General features: G+C 41.9%; 1 protein-coding gene across 1 annotated transcript in view; it reads left to right on the plus strand.

Moving 5' to 3' along the window:
• DIP2A (disco interacting protein 2 homolog A) overlaps positions 1-22,374 on the plus strand; it is a 117,753-nt gene that overhangs the window by 44,914 nt on the left and 50,465 nt on the right. The window contains 4 exon segments of the mRNA XM_040561434.1: positions 315-434; positions 6,567-6,686; positions 15,495-15,740; positions 20,455-20,583. Coding sequence (XP_040417368.1) covers positions 315-434; positions 6,567-6,686; positions 15,495-15,740; positions 20,455-20,583 — 615 coding nt within the window.

The following is a 22,374-nucleotide window of genomic DNA, read 5'->3' on the forward strand; positions in this document are numbered from 1 at the left end:
TGGGCAGGGTTGCCAACCACTAGATCAGGTTGCTCAGGGCCTCATTTAACCTGGTCTTGAACACCTCCAGGGATGGATCATCCACAGCCTCTCTGAGCAACCTGGTACAGTGTTTCACCACCCTCTGAGAGCAGATTTGGTTTTAGTTTAAAGAATTTAAAATGTAGATGGAAAATTAGATTTTTAAAGGTACAGACTTTGGGCTCCAGTACAATTTGTAAGTAGGTGTCAAGGCTGGTAGAAAATGTTAAACATGAGGAGCACATATTTTATGTGAGAACCTGAATTTGTATTGAAGGAAAACTATATTTCAGGTGTGGATCCATCCCTGCAAGCAGAGAACAGAGTGCCAGGCACCTCGCAAGCTACTGCTGCTGTGTCTAAACAGCAGAAATCACGTTCTACTAACTCAAGGGATGAGCGCTTCCGATCTGGTAAGTAAAGATAAGTAGCTAAAACACCAGGTGTCTTAACTAGAAAAAGATTACCAGTACAGTAGTATGTATGCCTAAAGAAGAAGATGGAAGGAAAGATCTAATGAGTATTTTTCAAGTAGCTTTATGTGTTTCTACACACAAGAGTTTTTGTTCAAATCCGGAATGAAGGAAGTACTAGGAGAGGAAGAAATTGCATCCATGCTTTGTGACTTTTTTATTATTGTGAATTTACAGCATGCTTAACACTTTTCTCTTGTTTGTTGATTGGGTTTCTGGTCTCTAATACAGTTACTTAAATGTTTACCAGAATATAATATGTGGGCTGTGGGTTTAATTTTGTTTGGTTGGCTGGGATGTTTTTTAAAGGAAGGCTATCAGATTTGAGTATTTGCTGTAGCTCACTTTCAAATATTTCCTGGTTTAAAACAAGTGCACAAAAAAGGGAAATGTCACAATGGATACTCTACATCAGTTTTAAATGGACACCACTGTGACAAACCTGTTTTGGAAAATTATGTGAAAATACCAATGTCATCATCACATCCTGTATCCATTGTTACTTTTCAGGTGGTTACAATACAGTTTCCCTGTGAAATTCCTTGTCACAATAGTGAGAAAAGGCAGGTGTTTGGAAGCTTTTCTCTGCTAAATACCTTTGGACTTCTAACTGGAATTTTTGCTTTTGCTTGCAATGGAAATTATATGTCTTGGATTTGGGTATGAGGAGTGCAAGTAATGATATGTACCATATTGGTACATGTGACCCAGTTGATCTTGGGTCACCTTGCGTTGCAATTGCTTCATCACGGTAGCTTATTGGATCATATTTACATTGCTGACATTTAAAACCTTGCTCCAGAAATGGAGTTGATATGTCTACATGGGTTCTTTATGAATAATTGAAGGATGAATGGGATCCTTAAATATTCCGAGGAACATACATTGATTCCTTGGAAGGATGTATATAGTCAGCTGCACAAAGAAACTTCTGGATTTCAGTGAAGATTACGTAGTATTAAAATTAACAAAAGGAGAATTTGATTAATGTACAAATTAGTCATTGAAATATATTTTTGCATTTCAAATGTATCTTCAACAGTAGAATCTGTTGAATATATACTGAAAAAGTAGATTGAGTGGTTGAATTGCAGCCATGATTTCCAAGTTACTTTGTGAAAAAAAGAGTTTCCAAGTAAATTACAATCTGAGTCATGAATCTGATAGAAAGTAATTCATTTAAGTAGCACTTATTTCTGTTAGTTTAACAACATCAAAATTTGCAAGAAGAGCACAGTTACAACAGGGAATACTTGGAAGCCATTAGCCAGGAGAGCTAAGAGGTTCTAGAGCAATGTTTTCTACATGGCTACTTTTCCTGTCTTAGAGCCTCAGATGTCTTACTTAATTTGCACCAAGGATACTTTAAAGCAAACAAATAAAAAGCAACTAAACAGCCCTGCCATATTACTGGTATTGTTTGGGGCAAGTTTAGCATTGGTCTCTTTAATTGTACAATGCAAGACATATAGCAAGTAGTAGGTGGATATTAAACAAGTTCAGCTAGCATATTTGCTTATAAATGTACCTTTTAAATATTAGTCTATCAATGCTTCATCTTTTCCTAGAGTTAATATTTCTGTGGTCTTGGTGATTTAAATTTCTTTAAATCAAGTTTCAGTAAATCTGTACAACTCTGCCTTGTTGGTCTACAGCCTAGCAAGTTCGCAGATGACACCAAGCTGAGCGGTGCAGTTGATACAACAGAGGGAAGGGATGCCATCCAGAGGGACCTGGACAGGCTGGAGAAGTGGGCCCATGAGAACCTAATGAGGTTCAACAAGGCCAAGTGCAAGATGTTGCACTTGGGCTGGGGCAATCCCAGGTATTTATCTAGATTGGGAGAAGAAGTTGAGAGCAGCCCTGCGGAGAAGGACTTGGGGGTCCTGCTGGACGAGAAGCTGGACATGAGCCAGCAGAGCACGCTTGCAACCCGGAAGGCCAACTATGTCCTGGGCTGCATTAAAAAAGGGGTGGCCAGCAGGGAGAGGGAGGTGATTGTCCCCCTCTACTCTGCTCTTGTGAGACCCCACCTGGAATACTGTGTGCAGGCCTGGGGCCCCCAGCACAAGAAGGATGTGGAGCTCTTGGAACGGGTCTAGAGGAGGGCCACTAAGATGATCAGAGGGCTGGAGCACCTCTCCTGTGAAGAAAGGTTGAGGGAACTGGGCTCGTTTAGCTTGGAGAAGAGAAGGCTCTAGGGAGACCTCATTGCGGCCTTCCAGTACTTGAAGGGAGCATGTAAACAGGAGGGGAAACGCCTGTTTACATGTGTTGATAGTGATAGGACAAGGGGGAATGGTTTTAAACTAAGACAGGAGATTTAGGTTAGATATTAGGAGGAAGCTTTTCACTCAGAAAGTGGTGAGGCACTGGAACAGGTTGCCCAGGGAGGTTGTGGGTGCCCCATCCCTGGAGGCATTCAAGGCCAGGCTGGATGTGGCTCTGGGCAGCCTGCTCCAGTGGTTGGCAACCCAGCCCGGAGAAGAGGGGTTGAAAATGGATGATCTTTAAGGTCCCTTTCAATCCAAGCCATTCTATGATTCTATGTTAAATGTTGTGGAAGATAAGCAATAATTTTGGACACTACTGCTTCTTCCATCAATTACGTGCCGTATGTGTTCTTTAGACTTGAGGGGGGGAGAATCTTGTTTCTTTTTCTTTTTTTTTTATTTCCTTCTAGTCTTCTATTTATATCTTTTCCCCCTTGCATCTTTCAGCTCTGCTGTGTCCTTTGCAAGGGTAGCTGATGAGGTTGGAATGCAATTTTTTATAGAACAGGATCTCTTTCTGGAGCAATTATAGTACTTTAGAGCCATCAACATAAATTATTTTAAATAAGCAAGCAAGACAATTATGCCTTTTTGTGCAATTAATCTGCCACTTACTAGCTGCAAGCAGATTTTTTTATAGTTTTCTGGAATTGTCTTCTGTTTAAGTTAACTAAGTTTTATCATCCACAGATTTTTTTGTCTTAAAGCAGTAAATATTACCCAAAAATTTGCAACAGTGAAAATATGGTCAAAAAATACTGTAGGCTAATAAATTACCTAAGTGTTCCCAGAACAGCAGTTAACATTACAGTGCTTTAACTAGATTTGCATTCTGTTGAATGACAACAGTGTGGTAGAAAAGGTGAGAAAAGCAGAGACTTTGCAGGCATTTGTGCAGGCTGATAAGCACTTAGTACCTTGTATTCCACAATTCAGAGGACACTTTAAGCCACTATATTGCTGTTGCTGCTGGTAGTTCTACCATGAGGATGTGCAATTCCTAGTGAAGACTCCTGTTCCTCCTCTTGCTTTAGCCCCCACTTCGGTCTGGTTTTGGCTAAGAAGACGTGAGTTAGCTGGTGAGCCCTTAGGGTGTTTGAAGATGCTTTCCCAGCACCTATACTTTCTCTTTCCACTCTTTCACTTTTTTCTAGCAACTGTTCTTCAGCCTCTAACAGCTGGGTCTTTACTGCTAATGCCCTGTTGGATGCTACTGCTGCAATATACAGCCTGTTCTCCCAACTTACCTGAAATAGGCTACAAGGATGTGTCTATTCCAGCTGATAAACAAGTCTGTTCAGTGTGCAAGTGTGACACCTGTATAGCAGTGTGGAAAATACTGTATTTCGTGTCATGTGACAGAGCTTGTTCCTACAACAGTCCTCTCTTCTCTATCAGCCTTGCCAGTCATACTTGCTTTCTTATTGTGGGAAGCAACATTTCAGTAGTAAATGCAAAATTCCAGTGGAAAATACAACAAACTAAAGAACTTCTAGTGGAAGTTTTTAATGAAAGAGAAAACCAGTTCCACCAAGAAGTGTAAGGGATGCAACGGTGAGTTCATAGCTGCTTACACAAGTGTCAAATTATCAATAAAACCCAGTTATTAGTTTGCATGGTTTCCCAATGGGTCGGTTAGCTGGTATAACCTCTCTAGTCTATACACAGTGCTACTTACAGTTCAAAAGTTAATCCCAGTGTTCTCTGAATGTCATACTATAATTAAGATACATCCTGAAAATATTCTTTTTTCTTTTTTTGGCAATCCTTGTCATGGGCATGCAGTCAGATGGGACACTAGTAGTTTGCAGCAGCCGTTGTTAGAGGCCTGATGCTTGAAACTATTCCAATTTTCATTAAAATATATACTGATTACCTGTCCTTTAGCTATCTCTTGCTTTGTTAGAGTTAATTGGAATTGATTGGCTTATTTGAAATTATCTGGGAAGAACCTCATGCTCAAGGACCAAAGAAGTTGCCAGGACTAGTACCAGAAATGAGTTCTTATGATTTTTAACATGCCTTCTAGCTCTGCGTTTGTCTATAGACAGATTTTCTGTCAAATCATTACTGGTCATATATTACCATGAAGCAAGGTTTAGGATTCATGCATCACGAATGAAATAACATGCAGATTGTTGTTGTATCTACAGGGTCGAACATGCATGGAATTTACAGCTACTATACTAAACTTGAGCTGTTGTTTGTAATAATTGTAAACAGAGTAAATTATGTATTCCTTAATTTAGGAGTACTTTTTAAAACTCTGGGATCCTTTTCATAACACAGTCCTTTAAATATGGATGGATGTATCGCAGGTGAGCATGACAAAGGCTTGTGTCTGGTAATGCTGCTAAGGAAGTGAGAAGGTGCAAGTTTTCTTCGGTACTTTTTGTACTGCTTAGAAACAAAATCAGCACAGACTTCAGTAACTTTGTTCTGTTGCTGTTCTGTAGTAGAACTGAGGAGCTATAGCTCAATGAATATTATTTGTTGTTTTGTTTTGTTTGTTTGTTTTTTTAAACGGACCCTAAAATACAGAGCTGTGGCTGACAACCTGTAGTTGGCATTAAGGTTTATTGCTCTAGGTACAGGACAGAGAAAGGACATTTCTTTTAATGTACATTGTGTAAGTGTATTGTCACATGCCTCTGGGTTTCATACCTTGCATATGTCTATCAATCTCCTGTTACATATTTTCAGCCTTAGATGACCTCTTAATACAAGAATGCATTTTTATATATTTTTCAAAACTGAACTTAGGGACATGGATTATTGGTAGAGTTGGCAGTGCTAGGGTAGCAGTTAGACTTGATCTTAGAGGTCTTTTCCAACTTAAATGATTCTATGATTCTTGTACAGCATCTTCCATGTGAAACATGTGGTCATGCTTTTATCCTACCACAGTACTTGCTTTTTGGCCCTTCATCAGTACATGTTGGTGCATATCCATTTTATCTATTTTTCATGAGTTTAAATTTTAGTTCATAAGTCAGTATATTTTTGGTCTGTCTCATTTCTCCTTGACATCTGTTCACTTCTCATGATATTTTTTTTTACCTAAGCTTTATGTGTTTAAATGATGATGTCAAAAGCTATGTTAAAGAGAAAAATCTATTGAAGACAATTTAGAATTACTTGAATACATTATTTTTTATCTGCAGTATAGTCTTGATTGAACACTAATTCCTTTTTACTAAACTCTTTGTTTATGGCTTAAAAATAACAATTTACTGTATATGCATTGGAATTTACCAAAAATTAAAAATAAATGAGCACTGAGAATTAATGTGTTAGGTGTTCTGTAACTTCAATACCGGTTGTCAGGGTGTTCTTTCTAATGATACTAGCAAAGCCTTTTTAAGCTGACTTCATGATGAAAATATGTTGATTCGACCTCCTTATATTCTCCCTTGAGTCTCTAATGAATTGCTTCTGAACTGCATTTGAGTGGAGTGGGTGCCAAGTGTATTTGTTCAGTCCTACTGAACACCCTTGAAGGTTATCAGGCAACTGATAAACTTGTCATAGCTTTGAGTTCAAAACCACATTACTGGAATTCAACTTTGGACCTTTCTGCTCTCCAAGAAATGCTTCTTCCTTTGAGATTGAAAACCTGTTGCTCTTCGTGAGCTAAGCAGTTGGACTAAATATAGGACAAAAGCATTAAGGGCCCTAATGTGCAATTCATATTTTGTATTTGAGCTGTAAAGGATGACATTCATGCTTTCTATGTTTTTAGAAAGAAATTATGATTGAACTTAATTACTCTTAACCTTTTTGTTTGTTTTCTATGTAGATGTCCATACTGAAGCAGTACAAGCAGCTCTTGCGAAATACAAAGAGAGAAAAATGCCCATGCCTTCCAAGAGACGGTCTGTTCTTGTGCACTCTTCAGTAGAAACATACACACCTCCAGGTATCTATCGAGTTAATGTATTTAAATGTTGCCAGGTAAACTTGTTATCAAAACATAAAAGAGCAAGTTGCAGTGAACTTTTTCCATATTCATAGCTGTATTTGCTGATAACCATGTGTTGCCTGGATTTGTTCTTTGATGTCTTTCCACAAAGCTTTTAGTGTTTCATCTAGAGATGCTGTAGCTAATAAAGATACTCTTGAAAGCTACAAGAGAGTGTGAGCAGTTGCCCTGTCCGTTCTCTTACATAGTCTTACTTGGAAAGAGAGAATCTTGGCAAGTATGTCAGAGTTCTAAGTACCTTATTTCATGTTGCATAAGATTCTTTTTCTTAAGAATTAAAAAAGATATACCAGGGTCCATTAGCTTGCAGAACACTCATCAGATTGTTTCAATTGTGAGCCATTTAAGCCATTCAATGTCATATGCTATAATTGTTCAGATTGTTTAGGTCAGGATGTTTCCTTAAATTTTTTAGGAAAAATGATAATCTTCCTATTGCCTCAGAATGAATTCTCTAGAGGTTAAGCAAATCTTTCTCCAGATACATCTTGCTAGCAAGCCAAGTATTTTGGGTCCAGTATTGTATACAAAGAAGAGCTTAGCTCTTAAGCTGTGAATGATGTGCTCTTGCCATTTCTAATATGCCCCTAGAGTAGAAGCACGCTGACCTCTAGTGCCCTTCTCTATCAATTCTATTTCTTAGTCCTGTAAAAGAGCAGATCTGCTGTGCTGCTCTGTTGCTTCCTGGGCTCTATTTCTTCTGTCTGTCATTTACAGGAAGTTCCAATTTTCTTTGCTAGTTTCTCAGTTGTTGTATTTTTTTTTTGTTTGTTTGTTTTGGGTGGGGGTGTCTTTGGTTATTTCATTAGTTAAAAAAATAATAAGTATCTTCTATAGTCTTAAATCGGATCTGTCTTCCCCCTTACAATTTCCCTTTAAGATAGGTTAAGGTATCACACTTCTTGATTAGATTATTCTACTTCTTGTATACTTGGATGCCCATAAGGACAATTAGTGCAGTAGGGCGGTTATCATGCTACTGAATTTTCTTGTGTACAGGCTGTTTATGTATATATGAAGGTTATTGTGAATTGCATAAAGTGAAATCTTGGAGAAAATTCAATTATAGTGACTATCTGTATATTGAAGCTTCAGGAGAGAGGCTGTAAAATTTCTGTTTATAGCTTTTGAAAGCACTATTAAGTCTTACTGTCCAAAATAAATTCCGATGTTACAATCAGTAGTGCATTTGTGCTGCTTCACTCTGTCCTTCTGTCATTCGTGTAGTTTGCCACATCACTGTGTGTTTGGAGTGAAGTGTATCACGATAAGAAAAGAACATGCTGTTATTCTGCCTAAGATTTCCTCGCTGAGGCGATCGGCTCTGGGGCAGATGCGTTCTGCAGCGGAGTGGGGGATCAAGACGGGTGGGGCTTTTTTTCCGGCATTAAGGCCACTCGAGGCAGCTGAGGGAGCTGCCAGGACCCAGCAGCCCTCGCGAGGGAGGCTGATGAGACATAGGCAGAGCCAGCAGCGGCAGGCCTTTCAAATCGGGCATCGCCACCATTTTGTAGCCACTCGCCGAGGTGATCGGCTCCGGGGCAGACAGGGTTAAAAGTTGGGTTAAAAACTGGCTGGATAGCTGGGCCCAAAGATTCCTGGTGAATGGAGTTAAATCCAGTTGGAGGCCAGTCACTAGTGGAGTCCCCTAGGGCTCAGTACTGGGGCCAGTTCTCTTTAATATCTTTATAGATGGTCTGCATGTGGGGATCGAGTGCACCCTCAGTAAGTTTGCAGACATCACCAAGTTAGGTGTATGTGTCGATCTGCTCGAGGGAAAGAAGGCTCTGCAGGAGGATCTGGATAGGCTGGACCGATGGGCTGAGGCCAACTGTATGAAGTTCAACAAGGCCAAGTGCCGGGTCCTGCACCTGGGGCACAACAACCCGAAGCAGGGCTACAGGCTGAGAGATGAGTGGTTGGAAAGCTGCCTGGCAGAGAAGGACCTGGGAGTATTGGTTGATAGTCGGCTGAATATGAGCCAGCAGTGTGCTCAGGTGGCCAAGAAGGCCAACAGCATCCTGGCTTGTATAAGAAGCAGCGTGGCCAGCAGGGCTAGGGAAGTGATTGTCCCCCTGTACTCGGCTCTGGTGAGGCCGCACCTCGAGTACTGTGTTCAGTTTTGGGCCCCTCGCTACAAGAAGGACATGGAGGTGCTCGAGCGAGTCCAGAGAAGGGCGACGAAGCTGGTGAGGGGTCTGGAGAACAAGTCTTACGAGGAGCGGCTGAGGGAGCTGGGATTGTTCAGCCTGGAAAAGCGGAGGCTCAGGCGTGACCTTATCGCTCTCTATAGGTACCTTAAAGGAGGCTGTAGCGAGGTGGGGGTTGGTCTATTCTCCCACGTGCCTGGTGACAGGACGAGGGGGAATGGGCTAAAGTTGTGCCAGGGGAGGTTTAGGTTGGATATTAGGAAAAACTTCTTTACTGAAAGGGTTGTTAGGCATTGGAATGGACTGCCCAGGGAAGTGGTTGAGTCACCATCCCTGGAGGTCTTTAAAAGACGTTTAGGTGTTGAACTTAGTGATATGGTTTAGTGGAGGACTTGTTAGTGTTAGGTCAGAGGTTGGACTAGATGATCTTGGAGGTCTCTTCCAACCTAGATGATTCTGTGATTCAGTATACAAAAAATAGCTGGCATCCAGAAGCTCTGTTGGGAGAGGTAAGGGAGTGGGAGGACAGCTAGACTTCCCTGTCTCCCTTAGCATTTAAACTAGAATCTCCTGGCAGTTTTTTGAAGAAAACCCAAGTATTTCTTTTTTGGATTCCTTCAGGACAGATTTGGAGCAGCTCTTACAGTGTCCCTACCTGCTCCATCTTAGGTTTGTGTGCTGTATTAAAGAATCGAAATCCTGGGGGCTTGAGAGAATCTAGGTAAAAAATGTGATAGCTTCCCTGTATATAATGTGGAGAAGCTGTGAGGTTATGTGATCAGGGCTCATCTGCACACCTTCAAAGGAGTACAGACAACAGTGGTAGGTTGGGGAGCCCGAACAACACCTTGCCCCAGCTACTCCCAGGCCCATCCCAGAAGTCATCAGCACATCACAGATCCACCTTCACAAGCCCACAAGAGCACAGAGAACAGTGACAACGAAAACCCAAATCAAGTATTCAGAGGAAGGGTTCACCCTCTCCAGGCCCCTCCAGGACTGTTCCTGGAGAGCCTTGGCCCGGTTGTCCAGACATGAAACCTATCAAGTCTGGTCAGTACAAGAGTACCTTCTGGTCTTGGAGGGCATGTGCTGCCGGGGGTATGGGACACATTATGGGATGCAGGGAAAAGGCATTTTAGGATTGCACAAGATTTATTATAGGTGTTTAGGTGAGGAACCAAAAGTGGGGGAAAGGATGGATTTGGGTGATTTGTGGAGAAACAAGTATGGGGAAAACAAAGGAGTAAGGAGACTTAAAAAAGAAAAAAAAAAAGGCCAATTGTATAAGTGGTAGGCTTCCCTGGCTATGCCCTGCACATGACCAATGTTGTCTGTCCGATCTTTGTTACAATCTATTTCTGTTGATTTTTCTGGGTGAAGGACTTCCTGTTCAGTGTGCGGGGAGAGGCTGAGGTCTGGCAGCTGAAGTTGGACCATGGGTTGGGGGACTGTGTGCCTGGGTTCCAGCAACTGGAGGGACCAGTGTGAGTGGACTCAAGTGTCATCAGTGAGTGGGACCACAAGTCACTCAGGCCTGTGTGTCCATGGTGCCAGCAGCAGGAGTGAGAGCCTGAGTGCCAGCCACTGTGCTGGGACCAGCAGCCAGAGGCTCTGGGTGCCACTAAACAGAGAGATCAGAGTGAGAGAAACCAAGCACCATCCCCTAGCGTGGGACTCAGGTCAGAGGCCTCTGTCATCCTGGAAAGGAAGCAGAATGAAGCTGTGGGTGCTGCCAGTGTGTGTTATCTGTGTGGCCAGCAGTGTATGCATGCATGTGGTGCCTACATGTGCTCTCTGCATGTGTGTCTACTGAGAATACATGCTTGAGCCTCAGTGCTGCTTGGACCTGGGGCATGGAGCTGTGGCAGCCTCGCCCCTCTTGGGTTAGCAGATTCAACATTGTATATTTTCCCTTAAGAGAAACCGTTTATATAGCTGCAGTCATATCAAATTCCAGCCTCCTTTGTTGTCAAGTGTGGTTACAGAATATAGATAATCTTCTGTGAAGTACCCTGGTTAGGAATGCAGCTGGATTTACCAGTTAAAGGAGAAGAGAAGTTTTGGCTGTTTCTTCTTGGGGGGAGGGGCAAAAATGCAATCAAACAGGAGCTGATAGAATGTCATCTTCTAACATGTCTGTCCAAGTGGTTAGCACAAAAGTAAAAATAGCCAGTCTGGGCTTTAGTGGGATACAGAAAAACCCGAACCAAATTATTGTGAAAGAAGAATAAAGTGTTGTCTCTGGGATCTGTTGTGCAGCTTGTAAGAGAAGATAACTTGTTATGAGATACCCTTAGAAGAGATAAGACAACTAGATGTATTACTGTATCATGAGAGACCAGGCCATTCAAAAATACCGAGGAGTTGCTTCAGCTGCATCAATTGACAAAAATAATTGTCTTTTTATGGGCCTTATTTTAGAATCACAGAATCGTCTAGGTTGGAAAAGACCTTCAAGATCATCTAGTCCAACCACCAGCCTGATCTGCAGAGCCCCATCACTAACCATGTCCCTCAGTGCCACATCCACGTGTCTCGTAAATAGCTCCAGGGATGGGTACTCAACTGCTTGACCACACTCTTCCTAATCTAACTGTGTGGTCTGCTTGACTACTCTTCCAATCTAACCTCCTCTGGCACAATTCTAGACTATTTCTTCACATCCTATCACTTTTCACCTGAGAAAAGAGACCAACACCCTCCTCCCTGCCAACACCCTCCTCCCTGCAACCTCCTTTCAGGTAGCTGTAGAGAGCATTGAGGTCTCTCTTCAGCATCCTCTGCTCCAGATTGAATACTTCCAGTTCCCTCATCCACTCCTCACAAGCCTCACTTTCCTAGTCCCTTCATCAGCTTCATTGCTCTTCTCTCCACAAGGTCAAGCAACTCAGTAGCTCAGTAGCCTTCCTGTAGTGAGGGGCCCAAAACTGAACACAGCGTTTAAAGTGTGGTCTCACAGTGCTGCATACAAGGGGACAATCACTTCCCTAGTCCTGCTGGCCGCGCTGTTTCTGATGCAGACCAGGCTGCCATTGGTGTTCTTGGCCACCTGGGCACGCTGCTGGCTCACATTCATCCAGCTGTCAACCAGCACCCCCAGGTTCTTTTCTGCTGGGCAGCTTTCCAGCCCGTCTCCCCGGAGCCAACACTGCTGCATGGAGTTGATGTGACCCAAGTGCAGGACCTGGCACTTAGCAGCTGAATGTCTTGCAGCTGGGCTCAGCCCATTGCTCCAGCCTATCCAGATAACTTTGCAAAGCCTTCCTACCCTCAAGCAGATCACCAGTACCACCTAACTTGGTATCATCTGCAAACTTACTGAGGGTGCACTTGATCCCCTTATCCAGATTGTTGATAAAAATGCTGAACAAACCTGTCCCCAGCATTGATTCCTGGAAAATGCCACAGGTAACCAGATACCAACTGGATTGAACCCCATTCACTGTGAGCCTTTGAGCCTGACCATCCAACCAGTTCTTCACCCAGTGAACTGTCCAAGCCATGAACAGCCAATTTTCCCAGGTGACTTCTGTGGGAAACAGTGTCAGTGTATTTGCAAAATTAACTCAGCAAGAAAATTGCAAAGAACCCAACTGGCTTTGAAGCATCTAATTTTACTGTCGAGCACTAGTAACAAAGTTTTTTACTCTGGCAAGGAAGTTATGAGACTTGCTGGATCTGGTCAGTCTTCTTGAAAATAAATAAATCTGTCAGCCTGTATTTGCTGGTAAAGGTTTCAGGAGATAATGTTCTGTAAACATTGTCATGTTACCAGAGTGCATAGAGCTTTATCTAAATGTGAGAGCTGGGCAAAAGATTTCAGAAGTCTCATTGCTCACAGCCCACACACTCTCTGCACCTGAATGGGAGGCATTGTACTACCTACCCTGAATTATCCTTTTTAATAGTGCAATAACCATGAACTTATGATGGGTCAGGAGTTCCACATGCCTTTGTTGTTACTTATTTTTGTGAGTTCAGATCTCTTTCAAAATAATTTTACTAGTTGATTTAGCATGCTGAGTTTAAAACATTTTTTTTCCCATTTCACATTACTGGGGATGTGTAGACCTGAGCCAGTAAGCCACTACCTTACAATCCTTGTATTTGCAGAAATGAATGCAATTAAAATCAGACATTGTTAATACTTAATAACTGAAACGTTGTTACATATAGTTACCATCCATCACCAGGAAGGAAGCATTGTGTTCTAGTTACACTGTTAACTTCAAAACAAAGTCCCCTGGCCAGTAGTAATGGAAGTGCTTTTATTGTCTGTCTTTCCAAAAATTTTGATGTGCTATTGTTTATGCCTCATTGAGTCTCTCATCCTTCCCATACACATTTCACATGATCAGAACTTGAGATGTTGTCTTGGTACGTGTTTGGTCCCTAAGGCAGTGGTTTCTGTGGCTATCATGGGTAAGCTCCCAGACAGGAAGAGCTGCAAGCCAAGTACATAGTATTCTGTCCACAGCACACTGAGAACCAAGATTTAACTCCTGTGATTGTCGCACAGCCAGATATTACCTGGCTACTTTTCTGTTTCTGGTATAATTGTTTTAATATTAGGAAGTTTTTACTATGAGTATTTCCATTTCATATTCAGTTAATACTTTACATTCTTTACATTTGAAAGTTTTTTTTCCCTCTGCTTATATAAGATATCTGAAAGAGTAGAAATTTTAGAGAGACTTTGTTGAACTTGTAACTGGGTAATGAACACCATCAGAATATGTATCCTCTGAGAAACCTGTGTTTTTCTGTACTTTTGTTTCTTACTCTAAAGTGATAATATACCACAAATGTGTTTTGTGTTTTTTTTTCCAAACCTGACTATGATCCTATTTTGTTATATCTTCCTGGAATTGTTTATTTTTGCCTTCCGTCTAAAAGAAAGGGAAGGTTGCAAGCACTAATGGGCTGGTTTGGCTCCTCTCCAGGGGCAGATGGAGTCAGAAGCCAAAAACTACAACTGTCGTCCACAGAAATATAAGGCGCAGGCCCAGGAATGGTGATCCACAGCAGTATCTTCTCAAAGATCAATTGTTTGTGTATATTTATTCAAAGCTTGTCATATTTGACTAGGGATGGCCAAGTAATGAGAGATTTGTGATTTTAACTTTGAAACGGCCACTAAGTTAAACTAATTTGTGTTTTCACACTATTTAAGAACAATTATTCTAGAGCTGTTGGAAATACACATATTCCTGAAAACAGGAAGTTAAACACCTGGTGGTTGAAAATTGTTCCCAAAGATGAGGAAATGATTTTAAGTATGGCTTCAACAAAATTTTGCTATGAAATTATATATTGCTTAATCTTCTGTGTTCAGTAGATTTAGAAAAATGCCAAAGCAAAGGCCGCAAGTTTCTGAGGTAATCAATCTATGTTGCCCAGGAGCTCTGTGTCTGGAAATGACTCTGGAGTACAGCAATGGACACCTTGTCATTTTCATCAGTTGTTTGTTTGGTTTTTTTTGCACATGCTGACTTCTTCCTGCAGTATCTTTTCTAATTTATTCTCACCATTGTGCGTGACTTAAAACCACTCTGCACAAACTGACTTGATGTGAGCTTTATCAGTATATGGGCAACACATTGTTTTAGGAGCTTCCTTTTGATTACCGGAATTGGAGGATGCTATGTTGAGGATCAAGTTCTTAAAATACTATCGTTTCTTTAGGAAGAGACTGAACATCCAACTTATGTAGTGTGTTTTGTGGCAAGCCTCAGTTTCACGTTCAAACAATTTTGACAGGAGATCTCAGACTGAAAAAAGACAATATGTCTTTCTTTAAAAAGTTTCTTTTTTTCACTCAAAGTCAACAGATTTTTTTTATATATATTTAAAAATATATAAAGACCTTTTTATTTGCTTTTGAGTAGATAAATATAGAAAGATTGGATGCAAAAGGGAAACTTAGAAAAATCTGTGAATAACTGGATGGTGGTAATTAAAATGGGAACATTTCATCAGACTTCTAACAGCAAAAAAAATACATCTACAATGAAAAGATTCTTTACTAAGCATTTATATATTGCTCACATTAATATCACTTTATGTGGTTAAAATTCATGCTTTTTAGTTCCTTTATTTATTCTTAGATTAATGAAATGACTTTTTCATTGAACTTTATAGCACTGTGGGTTTTTTTAGTAACTAGTTAAAAGAAGTCAGAAGAATCTAAACATGAAAAATACCCAACATGTTTTTTCAGTTTGGATGAAATTTCACTTTATCTGTTTAGAACATAAATATTCCATAAGCGTGGTATGCTCACTTAGCATAGTTAGTAAGTACACTAGGTACCTTAGGTAGAAGGTTTCTTCAAGCATTATGTCTTTCCAAATACAGGAGTTAAATGAAACTTTCCTTCATGTGTTTTCTTGTTATAACATGTAGAAGTTGTTGCATTACACTGAAAATGACAATAAGCAGGATTTGTGCATGTGAATATACCATTAGCTTAATACACGCATCTCATGTGCAGCACATGAGAACACTATGCGAAGAACATGGAAAAACTTCATGTTCCTGTCTGTTGGGTCATTCCTACATTACATGGCTGTCATCGTTATTTTAATCACAGACACATCGTCAGCATCAGAAGATGAGGGCTCGTTACGTCGGCAAGGGCGGATCACCTCCACTCCGTTCCAGAGCCATTCCAACGTAGAGCCCTGGCTTAACCGTGTTATTCAGGGCTCGTCCACCTCATCCTCTGCATCCTCCACCTCATCTCATCCAGGAGGGAAACCTGCTGCTGCTTCCAATACTGCTACTGCCACCGCTGCTGCCACTGTGCTTGCAGATCTCATGGCACACACCCAGCTAGGTCAGTAAAGACATGCCTGTGTGGTTGCAATAAAATCTAATTTAAAATCCCAAAGCAGAGCTAAATGCAAAAGTCAGGTATGAATGCTGTGCTTCACGAGGAGATATCCACAAATAGCCTTCAAATGTTTTTAAGGGCCAGGTACACATGATATATGTGTATTTTAATTTAAACCAAACCAGTTGTTCACGAGATCTGAACACACATTCTCTTGATAAAATGCTTAATTTATCAAGAAGCAGAAGTTAAAGTTGTAGTTGTCTAAAAAGTGGAATTTCAAAAGGATGATATTCTTTGTGCATGCTTTCTGAGCGACATGTATTTACACTAGCGAATATTAGTTGGATTTCAAAGGCAACTCGATTGGTAAACGTCAAAAAAAAAAAAAGAAAAACATCCAGAATCTTTTGGAATTTTATGAAATTAGAGGTACTAACAAAGCTAGATTTCAAGCTAAAAAGTGATTTTCTTTTAATTAAAGTTTGTCATGATAAAATTTGTCCTTTATTGTGGGATTAGAGTGAAAACATAGAAGTACTGTTAAGCCGAAATGCAAATGTGAGTTTTTTCTCAATCTCTGTAATGCTGAAGGTCTGGAACTTCATGTTACCTTTTTTTTTCTTTTTTTTTCTAAATGCAGAACATTAGTCTTGTGCCTGTGGAATATTTGGTAGGAAGGGAGAAAGGCCATCTTTTGTGCTGTGGAAATGATTTTTATAATATCTTTGTACACTGTGTAGTGAAGAATGACGGTGGATTTCTGTGTGTGCAACAGATGCACAGTAATGTAAAGCTACAGGAAGGGACTTAGTGGCACAGTAAAAACTTTGTATTTCAAATAATTTATCTTTTTTTCAACATAATTTAGAAAACCTAAGCACTACACAGACTCATAGAATGGTTTGGGTTGAAAGGGTCTTTAAAGACCATTTAGTTCCACACGCACCACACCACACTCACTTCCCTCCCTGCCATGGGCAGGGACACCTTCCACTAGACCAGGTTGCTCCAAGCCCCATCCAGCCTGTCCTTGAGCATTTCCAGGGCTGGGGCATCCATCTTCTTTGGGCAGTGTGTTTCAGTGCCTCGCTACACCCAGTAAAGAATTTCTTCTGAATATCTAATCTAAACCTATTGTTTTTTTTCAGTTTAAAGCCATTACTCCTTGTCCTGTCACCACACTCCCTGAAAGAGTCCCTCCCCAGCTTTCCCGTGGGCCCCCTTTAGGAACTGGAAGGACACTATAAGGTCTCCCCGCAGCCTTCTCTTTTCCAGGCTGAACAACCCCAGCTCTCAGTCTTTCTTCTTAGTCTTCTTAGGAGAGGTGTTAGGAGAGGTGTTCCAGCCCTCTGATCATCCTTGTGGCCTCCTCTGGACTCACTCAAGCTGCTGTGGGCCTCAGAGCACGGTCCATGATGAAGTTCTTGTGTTTTTAGTGCTATGCAGTGTGTATCAGATGCATTATTCCTGATGATTTCAGATTTTGGCAGCTTTAGTACTCACCTTCCCCCATCCACCCTCTTCTATCTCCTCCCCCTGAGCAGCGCAGGGGAACAGGGGAATGGGGGTTGTGGTCAGTCTATGGCACTTCGTCTCCGCCGCTCCTTCTCAGTCACTCTCTGCCCCTGCTCCACGTGGGGTCCCTCCCACAGGATGCTGTCCTTCCCGAACTGATCCTGCGGGGGCTTCCCACAGGCAGCAGCTCTTCAAGAACTGCTCCAGATACGGGTCCGTACCATGGGGTCCATCCATCTGGAGCACTCTGCTCCAACCTGGGTCCCCCACAGGTGGCAGCTCCCCCTAGACCCCTGCACCTGCATGGGCTCCTCTCCACAGGCTGCAGCCTCCTCCAGGCCACATCCACCTGCTCCACCGGGGGCTCCTCCACGGGCTGCAGCGTGGAGATCTGCTCCATGTGGGACCCATGGGCTGCAGGGGGACAGCCTGCTCCACCAGAGGCCTCTCCACAGGCCCCAGGGGAACTGCTGCTGCCTGCCTGGAGCACCTCCTGCCCTCCTTCTGCACTGACCATGATGTCTGCAGAATTCTTTCTCTCTGTTTCTCACTCCTCTCTCTCCCAGTTGCTGTTCCCCAGCAGTTGTGGTGTGGTTTTTTTTGTTGTTGTTGTTTTGGTTTTTGTTTTGTTTTTTGTTTGTTTGTTTTTTCCCTTTCTTAAATATGCTCTCACAGAGGCACAGATAGTATCGCTTACTGGCTTGGCTCTGGCCAGCAGCGGGGCCCTTATCTAACATGGGGCAGCTTCTAGATTCTTCTCCCAGAGGCCATGCCTATGGTGCCCCACTACAGAGGCTCCTTCTCACTTTTCTAGCTTGTTAGTGAGAGGCAATAAATCTTACTATCTCCCTACTCTGAGTCTGTTTTGCCCATCATGATAATTACTGAGTGATCTCCCCATCCTTATCTCAATCCTTGAGCCCCATGCATCGTATTCTCTCCCCCTTTCTCTTTGAGGAGGGGGAGTGAGAGAGGTTGTGTTGGAGCTCGGCTGCCCACCTGAGTAAAACCATCACATTAGATCAGAACTTTTCTAAAGTCTTTGAATCTTCAGTATAAATTTCTTCTTTAGAGATCACTTTCTGACTGATGTCTAGCTTTTAGGTTTCTGTATTGTATATCATACTTTTTTTTTCTTGGGCTACTGCCTTCCTTTACATTTATCTCTGTGCCTTCTAATCGGTAATTGAAAGGTACTTCAGTGTAAATCCAATTAACTTTAGTCCCCAAGTTACAAGTCTGTTCGCAGACGCTTTATCAGCTTTTCTCTTTATGTGCTTTGTCACAGTATCTCTAGATGATACAGATTAATTTCATGGATTTTTATGGGCATATATGAATAAAATGCCTAAATAATTAATGAGGCTAATGTAATTTTCATCTGAACGTAAATCCTGAAAATTGGAATTACTCCTTTTACATGCATAGAAATAATTTTGCCTTCTCAGGGCAGAATTGCGAGGGAGGATCTGTTCTCTGCTGTGCGTAGGATAAAGTACCTGTGGACAACAGGGCTGTTGTTCATAAGCACCCCTGTCATTTTCTTTCTGTGATTAGGGACATTGATTTGCATGAAACTTGGCTCTGAGATGCTTGTGAAATACCTGAGTGCTGTAGAACAGCACCTCCATATAGTTATTTTATGTGTTTGTTTTCAGTTGGGATGATTGTTTTTTGTTTGTTTTCCAAGAATTTTCATTTTCTTGTGTGATTTCTTTGAACTGTTCACAAGTACACAGAACTTCTGTAACTGTTCCCAAATAGCTTCTTCCTTGTGCTACTCTCTGTGCATCTAGTTGCAGAGTTTCTGTGTTTCAAAAATCCGTCTCGAGTATGCGGATGGAGGATTGCTTTTTGCCCAACAGGAAAGTGCATGGCAAAACCCGTATCCTTTCAGCATTTCAGCTTCTGACCCAAGTGCACCAAGTCGCGTAGTGTGTGTGTGTGTATTGTTCTCTCTCTTGATTGTTATATTTGTATCCATATGCACATGATGTCAAGTGCATGGAATAGATTTATGCTCTGAGTCACTTTAATGCTTAGTGGTTATGACATATTATATGCAGAATGGTAATTTGGGGATTTCCACTGATAAAGTGTTGTGGCTTAGCTGTGTTGCCATGTTTTCTTGTTACTGGTTTTAACTCCCACCTTTGTCGGATCAAGTGATGTTTTGTCCTTCTTGTATCTTTACCCATAGGAAAGAAATTTGTGGTCCTTGCTTAGTACCTGGCAAGACAGATCTCCCTAATACAACAATTGTCATTGCAGTGATGATGGCTGGAAAGTATGAGAATGGATTTAACATTTTCTTCTGGTGATCCCACTAAAACTGCTTAGAGCTGTATTGGTGGTTTGTATTAAGCTCTGGAAATCTGTGAACAGAGCTGGAAATACTTTTTATGTTAGTGCTAATCAATTCCTCAAAAAGAGTGGGTTAATACATGTATTTCCCAGCATTGCCTTTATCTCCCTAGGCTTATTTACCTAGGCTATCTCCCTAGGGTTCTTACTGCAGAATTTGTGCCATACAAAAGTTCTTCAAGCGTTCTATCACTGGCAAGCTGTGTGACCGCATCCAGTTCTTCCAGCACAGTGCAGCATTGTGTTCATAAGATTTTTCCTGTTACAGTTCTGTTCTTATTCATTAGGATTCTGAACATTTCAGGCCTCCAATTCTTGATAATAGTACTTCAGGTGTTCCTTATTTAAACACTTCTTCCAAATACTTGAATATCTTACCTTTGATTGCACACAAAATCATTCCATAAAATAGGTCACAATTTTGGGATGACAATACTTGCTAGCATTCTTTAGTAGTACAGAAACACGATGCAGTTCCAAGCAATGCAGGTTTTTGCCTCAAGGTTGTTATAAGGTGTTTCTCAAGCCCCTTGAGTATATGAGAATTTGAGAATTGCCCTGTTTTCCCTATGTAAATGTACATTATAAAACATTTAAATTTTAACTGCTTGTATCACACACCATTGAAATTAAACAGCTTGTCACGTCAGGCCATACCACATCATGCCTCAGAAAACCCATTGCTTTTTCTGTTGTGAGCAGCGGTGCACAAAACGTGTGAGGAATAGCAAGAAGGCTGTAACAAGAATAGCAAGAAGGCTGTAACAAGCAACTTTGGATGTACTGAGTCTTAACGTGACTGATGAGTTCCCATGTCATTCTTACATTTCTACAGATAATCACTCTGCACCTCCTGATGTAACCACTGGTCTGGTGGAACACTTGCATCATGAGCGACCACAACTAGCATCAGTACGAGGAGTTCCCAGAGGCTACAACAGCAGCATTTTGGAAACTGCAGATGGTGATTGTATCATAAACCTCCCACCTTTCCATCTATGTCCCTTTTTCTGAATAAGCAGATGGATAACATCGTGTGTCATAACCCCTCCAAAGCTCTGCAGTACTATGCTGTATATGTGAGGCTGCAAGAGGAAAGGAAGCTGTTTTGCATTTCCCATGCTCTGCCACTGGGAAGCCAGTGGAATCCATGTCACCGTTTCAGTATATTTTTATAGTAAAAGGCAGCAAAAGCCCTTTAATCTCACATTTTAAATATGTATTGTCTCAAAAATTTAAATATAAACAAACATGCATTGTTAAATGCTGTTGAATTATAAATAAGTATACCACATATACAAATGAAAATCAGCATACAACATGGTTTTGTGTTGTGGTTGTTGTTTGCTAGCAGTATAAAATATTGAAAGATTCACTTATTTTTTCCAAAGCTATCTTTATTCCATTTTCACACTTCAGTACTGACTGAATGTAAAATGTAGATTAAAGTATGAGAAGGTATATGTATCAGTCAGATAGCTAGGAAACAGCATTGTTTAAAAGGACTGTGGTGATTTTACACTGATGCCTAGCTAAACTCCACAACGCCACTCTCTCACTCCTCCTCCTGAAAGGAACAGAGGGATATAATACCATGAAAATAGTCTCAAGGGTTGAGATAAGGATAGAGAGATCACTCACCAATTACTGTTACAGGCAAAACAGACTCAGCATAGAGAGATTAATTTATTGCTTATCACTAACAAACTAGAGCAGTGAGAAACTAAAAGCAAACTAAAAACACCTTCCCCCCTCATCTGCCCTCTTCTACCTCCTCCCCCCAAGTGGTGCAGGGGAACAGTGAATGAGGTTTGCAGTCAATCCATAATACTTCATCTCCGCTGTTCCTTCATGGTCTCTCTCTTCCCCTGCTCCAACATGGGGTCCCTCCCACAGGATGCAGTCCTTCCTGAAGTGATCCTACATGGGCTTCCCACAGGCAGCAGCTCTTCAAGAACTGCTCCAGATATGGGTCCATACTGTGGGGTGCAGTACTTCAGGAGTGGACTGCTCTAACACGAGTCCCCCATGGGCAGCAGCTCCCCCCAGACCCTCTGCTCCTGCATGGGCTCCTCTCCACAGGCTGCAGCTCTGGCCCAGAGTCTGCTCCTGTGCGGGCTTTCCATGGGCCGCAGCCTCCTCCAGGCCACATCCACCTGCTCCACCGGGGGCTCCTCCACGGGCTGCAGCGTGGAGATCTGCTCCATGTGGGACCCATGGGCTGCAGGGGGACAGCCTGCTCCACCAGAGGCCTCTCCACAGGCCACAGGGGAGCTTCTGCTCTGGTGCCTGGAGCACCTCCTGCCTTCCTTCTTCACTGACCATGATGTCTGCAGAATTCTTTCTCTCTGTTTCTCACTCCTCTCTCTCCCAGCTGCTGTTCCCCAGCAGTTGTTTTTTTTTTCCCTTTCTTAAATATGCTCTCACAGAGGCACAGATAATATCACTTACTGGCTCAGCTCTGGCCAGCAGCTGTTGCACAGCAGTTTTTTTTTCGTTTGTTTGTTTTTTTTTCCCCCTTTCTTAAATTTGCTCTCTCAGAGGCACAACCAACATTGCTTGTTGGCTCAGCTCTGGCCAGTGGTGGGTCCCTTTTGGAATCAACTGGAGCTGGTTTTTCTCTAACACGGGGCAGTTCCTGGACTCTTCTTGCATACGCCAACCCCCATAGCCCCTCTGCTACCAAAACCTTTCTATGTAAGCCCAATACAAACAAATAAATCTGTGTTTGAAACTATTATTTATTAAAGCTTTT

This window comes from Cygnus olor, chromosome 6 (genome assembly GCF_009769625.2).
Source record: "Cygnus olor isolate bCygOlo1 chromosome 6, bCygOlo1.pri.v2, whole genome shotgun sequence".
NCBI lineage: Eukaryota > Metazoa > Chordata > Aves > Anseriformes > Anatidae > Cygnus > Cygnus olor.